Genomic DNA, 13646 nt, shown 5'->3' on the forward strand with positions numbered 1-13646 from the left:
CTTCTCCCTCTCCTTCTACCCATCCCCCCTGCTCGAACTCTCCCTCTCTTGCTCTCTCAAATGTATAGAATATTTTGAAAATAAAAAAAATGAAAAAGAAAGAAAAATGAAGTTCATATTTGTAGAATAATAAAATGGAATAGATTTTGTTTTATGAAAAAAAAAATTAAACCCTGATTATCCTTTTCTTGTTTTGCCAAGGACCAGTGAAAACTTCTTCACAGACCAGAACCAGTCTGGAGACCATTGTTTCGAAACCTCAGGAGATGTTTTGTAAGGTCCGTTCCAGCTCAGGCATTCTAGGATTAAAATACGGATCTTTAGGGCCTAATTTCCCTTTCAGTGTGTTAGTCCTCAAAATAGCTGACTGGGGGCTTAGAAGAGCCCTTTTGCAAGAGCACTATGAACTCCAGTGTTGATGCCCTACTTGGACTCACTCTTTGATTTTTCCGAATTTATCTCTCCTTCTCACACTGCCTGCTAAACATTCCACATCCTCTCATCCCAACTAACACACTTACCCCAAAATTACATAGGAAAATCAGGGAGCACCTTTTAAGGATTTCGAAGCCGGCTGCTCTAAAGATATTCGCACCCTAAGATCCTGTAAGCTCACCCTTTGCTCTCTCCCCTAAAAATACACTTGAGTAGAAGCACTACACCCCACCACTTTTAAGTGGCGGAGCTGCAGGAGGGAAAAGAGACTCAGAGACCCGTCCAGAGCGGGAGGGGCCCGAGAGAGGTCCGGGAACCGCCCTCGCTCCTTCTCCGCCGAGCTGGCCCCGCCCCTCGTACGAGTCCTTTTTTTTTTTTTTTAAAAAGCGCGGGCGCGCCTTGCGCAGGCGCAGTGCCGCTTGAACTTACCCGCGCATGCGCAGTGGTGGTAGGATGGCGGAGTTGGTGTTTTTTGCCGTTCCCACCGAAAGTGACAAAACCTTGCTGGTGTGGGAACTGAGTTCTGGACCCACGGCCGAGGACTTGCATGTGAGCCGAGCCAGGATGGAGGGAGGGATGGAGAAGGCTGTGTGTCTCCTCACCCCCTATCCCCCCACCCGGTGACTGGGAGCCCTGGAGTCTGGTCTTAGCACCTCACGCGCCTTGTAGTCTCTGCCGAGAGGAATCTTAGTTCTAAAGGGGACCTCAGCAGTCTGTCAGCCCCAACAGATTTCTGAGAGGTAACTCTCAACAGCCAGCATATGTTGCCTTCTAATGCTTCTCGAATCTTGGGATTTTAGAGGAAGACCTGTTCATGAAGTGAAAAGTGCTTGGGATTGCCTGTGCCCAAGGGTTTAGGGATTGGGCAGTTTTGGTTTCTGGGCGTGAAATTTCATGCACTTACTTGCCGTGGGATCACCCCACAGCATTCTCTGTTCACAGTATTCTCCCAGTTTGGCCTTCTGTATTCGGTCCGAGTCTTCCCAAATGCTGCAGTGGCCCGTCCTGGTTTCTATGCCATCATCAAGTTTTATTCAGCAAGGGATGCTCACAGAGCTCAAAAGGCATGCCACGGGAAGCATCTTTTCCAGAATTCTCCAGTGAAGGTGGGTCCAAATAAGGAATTCCTAACTCCACTAGTACAAAGTGCTGAATCCCGTTGTAATAGACTGGCATTTGTGCAACACTCCGATTTGCAAAATGCTTTCAGTTGCATTGCTACAGCGATCCCCCGGTTTCTCTGAGTTTTTGATTTCTTTTTTTCGACGAAGAAACTCGAACTCGGTATAGTTAAGTGACTTACTTAAGGTTCATGATAACCGGAAGTTGGAAATCAAACCCCAACTTACTGATGTTAAATCCCGGGTCATTTTATGCTGCCCCTTAATTTAAGAAATCTTCACAAGTAGAGTCCTGCGTATATGTACTATTATGTGGATTTAAAATGACAGACTCTAGGGGCCCCTGGATGGTCCATTCGGTTAAGCTGTCTGCCCTCAGCTCAGGTCATGATCCTGGGTTTTGGGATCGGGCCCCACCTCCCGCTCTGTGCTCAGCGGGGAATCTGCTTCTCCCTCCCCCTCTTTGCTCTCTCCCTCTCTCCCTCTCTCTCTCTCAAATAAATAAAATCTTTAAAAAAAATTAAAAAATAAAATGACAAACTCTGTCATCCGTTGTATTATAAAGGATGCTTCATCGTCATCACTCTCAAACTGCCTGTTCGGGATTCCCTTCAGTTCCCAGAAAATGATTAAAACATTCTTTAATGCACTACAGGAACTTTATTCCATACTAACCATGCTGTCCTTTTTACTTTCCCAGAGCCCCAGAATTATATTTCAGTATGTGCCTCAATTCAGTCACCATTTCTTTATCAAGGACCATGTCATTTCTTCTGAATAAGTGAGTGAGACTTAGATTTCCAAACCTTTCCCTTTATAATTGTATATCTTCATCAGCCTTCTCTGACTGGCTTCTTAATCTGGCTACCCCATACTGACTTGGCTGTCTATTCTTAGCATATGCCTTTCCTTATTGACTTAACCTCCATCCAATCTGAGAACTCTCCTCAAATGTGACTCTAGGTATACCACCTACTTGTTTAACGCCCTCTTCAATCCTGGCTTCACTCCCTGTGATTGAAAAGATGACCTGTCAGTCATTCTTCAGTTTGCAAACTGTGGCCGGGCCTGCTTCTAGCCTGTGAAAAGTTCACAGAGCCATTTAGGTATTACAGATTATGAAACAGCTATTTTGTATCAGTTGTGAGTAATGGGGTTTTTGTCTCTCATTGGACATTAAGATCATTTCATAAATTTTAGGTTTTGAGGTTTAACAGTATAAAGCCCATCACTGAGAGTGATGAAGGAAGTGTTCTACAAGTCAATATACAGTTGACAAGAGAGAACATTCGTATTAGATTTCGTTATTTAACACAGAACCTTGGGATACCATCCCTGCTTTCCCAAATTGTTATCCAATTTACTTAGGGGCTCTTTTTGACTTTGGCAACTGCACATAGTTCCTGGGTGGTTTTTTGTTGCTGTTGTTGATGTCATTTGTCTTTTATAAATACAGAAAAAAGAATAATGTCTTAAATAAAGTAAATCAAGGAAAGGCCTAAGGGCATCTGAGTTTTTTTCAGTAGCATGAAGGAAAATGGTTGCCAGCAAGAACTGGCAAGCTTATCCAAGGTAACAACAGTCTCTCTGACTCAGAGGCTTGGGGCCCTTCTGAAGCTTCCTTGTTATACAGAACAGCTCCACTATACCTCACCATTAGCTGCCCATGCAGCACTCAACATTTAAAAGTTCGTCTTCATTTCTCCTTCCCAGCATGCAGCTTTATCTGGAGAAAGTAAATTCAATTTCTTATCACTTTTTCTTTTATTCATTCATTCAGTCAACAACAGAATGTGCTCGGTTTTAGGAATGAGAAAAGAATAAGATATGGTTCCTTTAAGCACTTAAGGAGCTTACAAACCAGTGATAGAGGAAGATGTATGAACAAATCAATAAAGACTTAACAGTGCTGTGACTTCATTGGCATCATTTGAGTCTTTATGAATATATTAACTATACTACGCCCTGCTTAAAGTTGAAATAGACATTTAAGACAGAATCAGTGGATGTAAGAAATTCACCATAGAGCGTTAAGTTATTCAGAATTAACACTGGAGGTATTTGCATTCTCAAAGAAGCTTATTAATGCAAATGAACCTCTAATTGTTTAGTTGCTTATAAAGTTTATAGAGGTCTGTATATTCCTTGTTCTAACAGGTTAGTGACTTGGGGAGGAGGGTGCTGCAGATTAGGGTTCTACCTCTGTGTCAAGCCTACCTTGTCTGGTGTTTAGATCATATACTCCAGAATGGAACAACAAAACCAATGTCTTTCCTTTGCTCACCTACATAATTTGCTTCTGGAGGGCTTCCTTAGTCACTTTCATTGTCACTCGCACCACCAGAGGTCAGGAAAATCTTCCAATTCAATCAGGAGCCCTGGAAATGATGCAGAAAAGTACTGTAGCTTAAAAAGAGTAAATACCATTCATTTAGGGCTTCCTATGAGCTCACTGCTTACAGTGTTGTTCCCTTTTTAATCTTCACAGCCAGTCTCTGAAATAGGTGTTGGTCAATCTCAGGTGTATCCAAAATAAGCCTCTGTGGCAAGTTGTGATATTTTTCGGTCTCTCTCTTATGTCTTTAGGTTCGTCTTGGCACGAGACATAAAGCGGTTCAATATCAGGCCCTTGCCCTAAACAGCTCCCAGTGCCAAGAATTGGCAAATTATTATTTTGGTTTCAATGGATGGTCAAAAAGGATTATCAAGGTACACTTTATAGCTTTGCTTTGGCTAATCAGACTCATTTCAACATTGAAACCCTAGACTTCGGAGAGGAGAGGACTGGGTGTGGGTAGGAGACGAGGGGGACTAAGTAGAAGGACCTGAGCATGGACCTGCCACCTAGAATTAATAATACTCTCAGTGACTTGGGTAGTGGCGTCCACAATTTTCACCAGTATTTGTAGGGTATAGATTTCAAAAACAAAAACAAAAAGCAGTTGTCCGTATCGAATAATTCATTTGCAAGTCTTACTTGATTTTGAAGCTATAGGACCTCAACTGTTAGCTGGGTTTGCTGGAGTTTAGTTTTTATTTATATTAACGAAACATCTTGAAGTCTACGTTGAGATCCTAGGAAGGACCTTTAATTTAAAATCCTAACAGCTTCAGGATCTTTCTGACCTCGAAGAAAGAGAAAATGAAGATACTGCAGTACCACTTCAGAAGCAGAGCCTGAAATTCTTCTGTGCCTTAGAAGTGGTGTTGCCATTCTTTGAGTGCAGGAGTCCTGGAGTCGGCATGGCTGAGGAGCCTTTGGAGAAGTTGGAGGAAGGTCTGTTTATAGAGGGGGTGGAGGTGGAGGTGGATGGGGTGGAGGTAGAACCTCTCTTTCTTTATAAAACTCATCTTTCTAGATATATCATCAAGCCCTCCTCTTGCTAAGCTACTAAAGCCCTAGGCAGAGCTTTTCTACCCTGCAATACAGGTTTTTATCATAGGCAATCCCTAAAAGAACCTTTAGCTTTAAAATTCTAAAGCTGATTTTCTGCTAGCAGACTTTCCTGTTTAGGAAGAGGGAAATAATTTTTTTTTCCATTTTTGGTTAAGAGTCTGACTTGTGCTTAAAAAAAAAAAAAGAATTTGCCTTGTGCTAAAATAGTCCTACAAATACAGATCTCTTGTAGCTTTCAATGATCCCAGCAAAATCATCATCTAAAGATTTAAATAAATTCTTGCATAAATGTTCAGTCCTTTGCCTCCTATAAAAGGGCTGGTGTGTAAAGAGTCAAATGTAGATTCCTAGAAAAGGTATTCCAGTTGGTACTGATTTTTCCCAGAGTCCATAGCGCTTAGGCTTAGGGTTTTAAGGCAGAGGCAGGGCTGTTAGCAAATGAAGTGGAACAGGTTTCCGTGGGTGATGCTCAGGAAGAGAGCAGGTCATGTGCACTACCACCAAATCTTTCTCTGATTCCGGCGCTTGATGCACAAGAGAGTAAGTAGGGCCTCTAGGAAGATAGCTTCAGCTTGTCCATTTGAAATCTGTGAGTAATGCGAGATTTGTGCTACCTTCTTTTTTGTTTGTTTGTTTGTAAAGATTTTATTTATTTATTTGTCAGAGAGAGAGCAAGCGAGCACAAGAGCGCAAGCAGGGGGAGCAGCAGGCAGAGAGGGGGAAGCCAGTTTCCTGCTGAGCAAGGAGCCCAATGTGGAATTCATCCCAGAACCCTGGGATCGTTATCTGAACCGAAGGCAGACGCTTAACTGACTGAGCCACCCAGGTGTCTCTTGTGCCACCTTCTTGGCTTGCATCTCCTTTCTGGTACTTCAGGAACTTCTGCGATAGATCAGGACAGTAAAAATGTGCCCAGCCAGGATATTCCTACAGCAGAACCATTCCACCAAATGCCTGTGTTGTGTCTGCCTTTGTTGCTAAGATAATGATCTAAGAATCATGGATCCACTTTGATTTATTAAATCTATAACATAAAAATCAGTTATTCAGGGACGCATGGGTGGATCAGTTGGTTGAGCCACTGCCTTCAGCTCAGGTCATGATCCCAGGGTCCTGGGATAGAGTCCCACATCAGGCTCCTTGTCCAGCGGGGAGCCTGCTTCTCTCTGTGTCTCTGCCTGCCTCTCTGCCTGCTTGTGCTCTCTCTCTCTGACAAATAAATAAATAAAAATCTTTTTAAAAAATCAATTATTCAGCCATATATATTAAATCCATTTGTTTTGGTTGGATTTAGGGCCAATATCATTTCTGATGAAAAGGAAAACCACCCAGAAGCTTGCTATTCAGAAGGCTGTGTCAGATGCATTCCAGAAACTGGTGATTGTGGTTTTAGGTAAGACTTTCTCGATTGTCCTCAAGGTACTTCAGTTTCCATACACAAATAAACTCATTTTGAAAAGCTGGTTGGGATGAACACTTTGTATTCTTTTATTCACCAAATGCTTTCAAAGCAGCAGTCTCAAATTTGTTCTTTGTAGTATTTGTGAGAAAAATGACATTGAGACAGAGAAATATTATTATCTATAGTGTATAGATATACAGCAACTTGCCTGCACACAGAAAATGTTTGATCCAGTCTTCTTTTTTTACTGTTTGCCCGTAACACAAAGTAGTATAGTGATTATAAGCTTTGGACATCTGTTGTTGAGTCCTAACTCTGTCTCTTAAGATTTCTGATGCAGTTTTAGGTTTTATAGTCAAATTTAAACGTATTTAGTCTAATTATTAGTATTTAGTATAATATTTAGTCTAGTTTAGTTAATAATTCAGCTTACCTCATGGGGGACATTGTTAGAGTAAATGAGATGATGAATATAAAAAGCTCAGGACTATCCCGGTAATGTGGTAAGCAGACAAAATATGTTTACATCTTCTTCTTATTATTATTTTTTAAAGATTTTATTTATTTATTTGTCAGAGAGAGAGAGAGAGCGCGCACACAAACAGGCAGAGTGGCAGACAGAGGCAGAGAGAGAAGCAGGCTCCCCTGCTGAGCAAGGAGCCGGATGTGGGACCCGATCCCAGGACCCTGGGATCATGACCTGAGCCGAAGGTAGCGGCTTAACTGACTCAGCCACCCAGGCCTCCCAACTTCTTACCATTATTGTTTTCCTGTTGGAGAATTTATTAGAATCAATTCTGGAATCAATTCAGCTTTACTTTTTCATTCTGGCACTGACATTGGGTAAACATGATTCTTATGTAATGATCAGCTACATTTTTGTGAACCTTGTAAGTGGTCATCCTATTGAACAGTGTTGATTGTATTCCCTACTAAGTTCTACAATAGTGTGAATGCTACAGGCTATGCTCAAAGGAAATTTTATTTTTAAAATATTACTGTATTTTATTTCATTTTAAATAAAATGAAAGAGGGCGGCAGAGGAGGCAGGGGAGGAGTCGAGGGAGAGAATCAACCCAGGCTGTGCTCAGAGGAAATTTATTTTATTTTAAATAAAATAAAAGAGGGAGGCAGAGGAGGAATAGAGGGAGAGGTAGAGAGAGAGAATCTTAAGGAGGCTGCTTGCCTAGTATGGAGCCTGGTGCAGGGCTTGATCTCACAACCCTGAGATCATGACCTGAGCTGAAATCAAAAGCGAAACACTCAACCAACTGAGCTACCCAGGTGCCTTTTTTTCTGGAAATTTTATAATTAGTGGAGAGTTCCCAACAGTTGCTCCCCTGCTTCAGAGCCTTGAGTCTTAAAGACTAAGAAATCCTAGCTAAGTTTCAGAGGCCTTATTTGCTTCTAAGAGTTGACCCTGGATTGGTTTTAAGTTTCCAGCCTGGGTAAGTCTTCCAGGGAAGGTTGATTTCCGTGGTCATCAGGTAGAATCGTTATTAGCTATCAATTCTGAGTGACAACATTTTAAGAACCAAACTGAGTGTTTGGGTTGTTGACCTCTCCCTAATATGCTTGGTATCCCTTCTACACATTCAAAATTCCTTAGACTAAAAAGTCTTGTAGCTGTAGTCTGCCTTAAGGGAAATTGTATTGTCTATAAGGTACATGGGCCTGTTTCTGCCAATAAAGTGTTCCAGTGCATGCCCTGCCTCCTTCTCCAAAGCATTGCTCATTGTATCTGGTGGGATTTTGGTTCCCAGGGAGTAGACACTTGCCTTGTTTCTAATATGAAGTATTAGCCATAGTCTGGAGGTCTCTGTTCTGGGTTTGAGCTCACCTTGACCCCCACCTAAATAAAGTCTTATTGCTTAATCATATTATGATTGAATGTTTTTGTTCCTACAGTTTTAACTCCCTGTGTCATTATTCCTTAGTTCCTATCTCTGAGATCATGAAGTTTTTTTAACCACACAGTTGATAACTTTTTTTTTTTTTTTCCCCGCAAATTGTTATGATAGGGGTGCCTGCGTGGCTTATTAGTAGGTTAAGCGTCTGCCTTCAGCTCGGGTCCTGATCCGAAAGTCTTAGGATTGAGCCCCATGTCAGACTCCCTTCCTCAGTGGAGAGTCTGCTGCTCCCTCCCCCCTTCCCCGCCCCCATCTCCCAAATAAATAAAATCTGGAAAAAAAGTTATGATAAAAACTGAAGTGTGAGGTGAAAAAACTTCTAGGGAAATGCTTTTATTTTCTGCTTTTAGAAATTAAAAGAATGTCTACAGGGCACCTGAGTGGCTCAGCCCATTAAGGTCTGCCTCGATCTCCGGGTCCTGGGATTGAGCCCCACATCGGGCTCCTTGCTCAGCATGTTCCCTGCTTCTCCCTCACCCTCTGCTGTTCCCCCTGCTTGTGCACTCTCTCTTAAATAAATATAATAAATAATATAAATAAAATAAAGTACTTTGAAAAAATCAAAAGACTAATTTTTGGATGCTATCATATACAACAAGTTTTAGAACAAGAAAAATTTTGATCTGATCCTTGTTAACTTTATTTCAGAAAGTGGTAAAATAGCTGTGGAATATAGACCCTGTGAAGAGATTACAGATGCCAGAACCGAAGAGGAGCTACAGGATTTAATTCAAGTATGTGGAGTTTACAGCTTGGGGGATTCCATAGCCAGGGTAGCCATAATTTAAAGCAACTGGCAGGATTTGGAAGACTTTGACAAGTACACTTAGCTTTTTCATCCTTTGGGAAATGTAAAACTCTGAAACTGCTTTTGAGTGCATGGGAATTTCTGAGGCTTTCCTTGAAGTCTTCACTCTTGGCTCTGACCCTTTCTTTGAAATTTGGCGAGCAAATTGCATCAGAGTACTTCTACCCTTGCAGACATGGGAGAGGACACAGCCTTTTAGAGCTCCCCTCAAACAGAATCCCAGGAATTTGAGAACAGGGTAACTCTGGCATTAAGTGAGATTATGCTACAGTGTTTGAAAACCATTAAGCCTTTCAAATAAGGTGTATTACCCAAATGTCAGCATCTTACACGTATCTTTATGAAATATTTTGCTGAAGAACTTTTCTGTCAATCACTTATGTCATGCCCTGAATTAGGGATTAAGTCGCCAAGGTAATTTCTAAAAGAAGCTATAAATGTGCTGCATATAGAATGTCAAAAAAAAAAAAAAAAAGGAGCAAAGGATGGGTTTCATGTCATTGAAAACTTAATTGGGGGCCAGATTTCTGATTATTTAACTCACTCCAAATGTGCAAAGTTTGTTTTGAAGGGAAGAGAGTGAAGAAAGAAAAGATGGTTACTTTCTGAAAAAAGTATTTGAAGGCTTTTTTTTGGTGCAAAATAATTATTTTAATTCAGTTTAAATCAAGCTCATCAAGGAAACTTCAGACTTATCCAAGTTTACACTTGGATAGAAGTCTAGCTTCTTGTGAAATGTGAGAGAGATTCCGTATTGATACTGAAGATTTCAGAAACCTGATTGTAACAATAGATCCATTCCTAAATAAGGCCTTGGAATCAGTTCCACTTAAAAACCATTATTATGTGTTAGATGCTGGGAATAAGATAAAAAGCCTTCTCTCTTAGAGTTTGCGTGCTAGGCTTGTGCCGGACGATAAACAAGGACTCAAATAAAACAGATTATAAAAAGGACTGTGAAGGATGTAAACTGGATGTTACACTATTTCAAGAAAATTGTTTGACCTGCTAACTTGAACATGTGCACATACAGGGTCAGACCTCTGAAAAGTGGTGGTGGTACTTTTTCTAGACTGACGGCTGTGTTGAGTCAAGTGGGATGAAGGAAGTTTTCCCTTGCCAGTGTAAATAGAGAGCTATTCTCTTGGTTTCAGACCCTCATTCCCAGAATAAAATCCTCACCTGCCCCCCTACCCCTGCCTTAAAACCCCTCCTATAGAAATTTTGGAGCCCTCACTGATTCAATGGTAGGTAGCCTCCTTCTAACAGAGTGGCGACTTAATACTCAGACATGCGTATTGAGAATTTAGAGGAAATGGCAACATTTTAGAATAACAACCTGTAAAATGTAACCCTTCCCTACTGCCCTAACTGGTGTTTATTCTGCAGATCAGCTACTTTTCTTGGAAGCAGGATGGCCAAGGGGAGGAAGAATGTCTCTCGGACTTAAGCTTTGAAGAGGATGAGTTCAAACCGCCAGAACTGGACTAGCATTTTTAATTTCCCAGGATGCCAGGTCCTGTGGCTTCCTTGGGAAACTGTCCACCCCTCCCCCCCACTCCCCCATCTCCCCTGCCTCCCGCCCAGAGCTGCTGGAGTCCGTGGCCATCCTGCCTCGCTGTGAGCATCAGGAGGTAGCTTTGCCCTTTGTAGAGGGAAGGGAGGCTTGAGCCCCGGTGATTCTGGAAAAGGGCCTCGCTCCGACCGGCGCGGTGCCCACCTGCGCCCAGCTAATAAAGGTGGCGTAAATAAAGGTGTCGTAAACAAAGGGTGGGACGTAGGCGGGGGAGGGGCGCGCAGTTGCTAACTGTGTGCGCATCACGGGGCTGCCATAACGGTTCGGCTCCGCTCCGGCGCGGCGCCTGCGCCCCACTGGCCTGGGTCGCTGCGCCCCAGAGCCTCCGCATGTCATGTCCCGGCTGCGCCTCTGGGCCCCACTGCTCCTCCTCACGTGGCAACCACTGTGGCTGCTGGTCCAGGCAGCTCAGCCTCCGGAGTGGGCCCTGGACCCTGCCCAGTTGACCTCCGACTTCCTAGGGCCCGCCGAGCCCTGGTCTTCGCACTCTTCTGAACTCCCGCCCGAATCGCCCCGGGCACTTACACCCCCCGCCGAGCCGGGGGGCTTTAAATACTTGGGGTCCTCTGCTCCAGTCCAGATGTTGGCCCCGCCTAAGGAATTGACTGAGACTTTGGTTCCGTTCCCGGACACGGATTCAGTTGGCGAGCTGCCCCCAGAGGCAGATCAGGATCTGAATGACAAGCTAACCCAGCATGAAAGGCTCCCGGAGGTGGCTCCAAGGCCAGGTTGGGATCAGAATCAGACCATAGCTCTGCCTCTTGGACTCAAAAGTAAGATTAAAGTTGTAGGTTTGGATCAGGCTGAAGATCACCAATCATTTGAAATACTTGTTCCACCTCTGGATGTTCAGAGTTCAAAGCCAACACAGTTTATTGTTTCACCCCCAAACCTGGAGGAAGATCTTGTTCAGCATCGAAGGCTTGCCAAAGTCATTGTTGGAACTCCCAACCAACTTGCAAATAAAGAGCTCTTAGAACAGCTGCAGGATGATTCAGATTCCAGTATGGATATCCTATATCCTGGGGAGAACCTACCAGTGGATTTCCCGGGGCGACCAGAACAACCTCCAAATCTCCCTGAGGAGGCTGAAATTCCCCCGCTCCTGCAGGAGACCCAAAATCATCTACAGTTCCCTGAGGAGGCTGAATCTATTTTGCCTCAGGTGGAGGCCCAGGCCCAGCATCCAGAGCCTCCTGAAGAGAGAGAAACCTCTCCAGATCAGCGGCAGCCTCTATCTTCGCCTCCGGAGTTCCTTAAGGAAGGTGGAAGTTCTGTAAACCCACAGGAGGCCCCAGCTGAGCCTTCACGCACAACTGAAGAGGTTGAACCTTCTTCAGTCCATCAGGAAGCCTCAGCTCAACCTACAGAGGCCCCTGAGGAAGTAGAACCTTTGACCCCTCAGGAGGCCCCAGGTCAACCTCTAGAGATATCTAAGGAGGTGGTACCGCAACCGATAGCACATGAGGTAGATGTGCCGTCTCTCAGTCAGAATGAAGCCCAGCGGCCAAACCTCCACAACGTGACTGTTAAGCCTGTGGATCTGGCACTTACCATAACTGTAACTCAGCCTCCAGAACACACGGAGGAGGCTGAGCCATCTCCAATCCAACCAGAGGCCCCTGCTCAGCCAGCAGAGCGCCCTGAAGAGGCTGAGCCCACCTCAGTCCAGCCAGAGATCCCTGCTCAGCCTGTAGAGCTTCCCGAGGAGGCTGTGCCCACCCCAGTCCAGCAGGAGGGCCTGGTTCAGCCAACAGAGAGCCCTGAGGAGGCTGTGCCCACCCCAGTCCAGCCGGAGACCCCAGTTCAGCCTGCAGAGAGCCCTGAGGAGGCTGGGCCCACCGCAGCCCAGCCAGAAGCCATGGCTCAGCCTGTAGAGCTCCCCGAGGAGGCTGTGCCCACCCCAGTCCTGCCAGAAGCCGTGGCTCAGCCTGTAGAGCTCCCCGAGGAGGCTGTGTCCACCCCAGTCCAGCCAGAAGCCGTGGCTCAGCCTGTAGAGCTCCCCGAGGAGGCTGTGCCCACCCCAGTCCAGCCAGAAGCCCTGGCTCAGCCTGTAGAGCGCCCTGAGGAGGCTGGGCCCACCCCAGTCCAGCCTCAGAATCCTGCTCAGCCTATAGAGCTCCCCGAGGAGGCTGGGCCCACCCCAGTGCAGTCAGAGGACTTAGCTCAGCCAGCAGAGCTCCCTGAGGAGTCTGGGCCCACCCCAGCCCAGCTGGAGACCCCAGTTCAGCCCACGGAGCACCCTGAGGAGGCTGGGTCCACCCCGGCTCAGCCTGTAGAGGCCCCCGAGGAGGCTGGGTCCACCCCAGTCCAGCCAGAGGCCTCAGCTCAGCCAGCAGAGCACCCTGAGGAGACTGGGCCCACCCCAGTCCAGCTGGAGATCCCAGTTCAGTCTGTAGAGCACCTGAAGGAGGCTGGGCCCACCCCAGTGCAGCCAGAGGCCCCAACTCTAGTTCCAGAGTTTCCTATGGAGTACCTACCTCAAACTCCTGTAAATAATGAGATGCTACGTCAACCTATAAGCCACCATCCAAGCTATTTCAAGTTTGCCAGTGTTACATATAAACCTGTGGATCTGACACTTACTATAACTCCAGAGCCGGCTAAGGAGGTTGATTCTTCTACAGCCCAGCAGGAGATCCCACCTCAGTCTCTTGAGCATACTGAGGAAGCAGAACCTCCTTCAATCCAGCAAGAGACCTCAGCTAAGCCTCCAGAGGAAGGTGAGCCTTCAGGTGAGCAGGAGCAACCAGCTCAGCCTTCTGAGTCTCCTGGGGGGACTGAACCTTTTCTAACTCAGCAGGAGACCCCAGCTCAGCCTTCAGAGCCTCCCGAGGAAGCTAAGCCTTCAAGCGTACAGGAACAACCAGCTCCCCTTTCTGAGCCTAGTGGGGAATTTGAACATTCTCTGACTCAGCAGGAGACTCCAGCTCATTCCTCAGAAAATCCTGAAGAGGCAGAACATTTCCCAGCTCAGCAGGAGATCCCAACTCATTC

At 45.3% G+C, this 13646-nt stretch overlaps 2 protein-coding genes across 3 annotated transcripts in view; both read left to right on the forward strand.

Annotated features, from left to right (window-relative positions):
* Positions 1-859: 859 nt before the first annotated feature.
* RDM1 (RAD52 motif containing 1) lies at positions 860-10791 on the forward strand. Of its 2 annotated transcripts, XM_059378500.1 has the most exons (7): positions 860-984; positions 1362-1541; positions 4143-4265; positions 4665-4833; positions 6248-6346; positions 8914-8999; positions 10463-10786. In XM_059378500.1, the coding sequence occupies exons 1-7, from the start codon at positions 871-873 to the stop codon at positions 10562-10564; spliced, it is 873 nt and encodes a 290-aa protein (XP_059234483.1). In that variant the 5' UTR covers positions 860-870; the 3' UTR covers positions 10565-10786. The 2 variants fall into 2 exon arrangements, with proteins under 2 accessions (XP_059234483.1, XP_059234485.1); XM_059378502.1 differs by lacking the exon at positions 4143-4265 and having other exon boundaries at positions 10463-10791.
* Positions 10792-10897: 106 nt separating this feature from the next.
* The window catches only part of LOC132004112 (mucin-2-like), a 52090-nt gene continuing 49341 nt past the window's right edge, over positions 10898-13646 (forward strand). The window contains exon 1 of the mRNA XM_059380215.1: positions 10898-13372. Within this exon, the coding sequence (XP_059236198.1) occupies positions 10984-13372 (2389 nt within the window). The 5' untranslated portion in view covers positions 10898-10983. The remainder of the gene's footprint in view (positions 13373-13646) is intronic.

The sequence above is a fragment of the Mustela nigripes genome, chromosome 16 (genome assembly GCF_022355385.1).
Source record: "Mustela nigripes isolate SB6536 chromosome 16, MUSNIG.SB6536, whole genome shotgun sequence".
Classification (NCBI taxonomy): domain Eukaryota; kingdom Metazoa; phylum Chordata; class Mammalia; order Carnivora; family Mustelidae; genus Mustela; species Mustela nigripes.

Coding starts and splice junctions, on each gene's coding strand:
- RDM1 (XM_059378500.1), top strand. CDS start 871: ATGCGCAGTGGTGGTAGGATGGCGGAGTTGGTGTTTTTTGCCGTTCCC. Junction 4,834..6,247: donor TTTGGAGAAGTTGGAGGAAG/GTCTGTTTATAG, acceptor GGTTGGATTTAG/GGCCAATATCATTTCTGATG. Junction 9,000..10,462: donor AGCTACAGGATTTAATTCAA/GTATGTGGAGTT, acceptor TTTATTCTGCAG/ATCAGCTACTTTTCTTGGAA.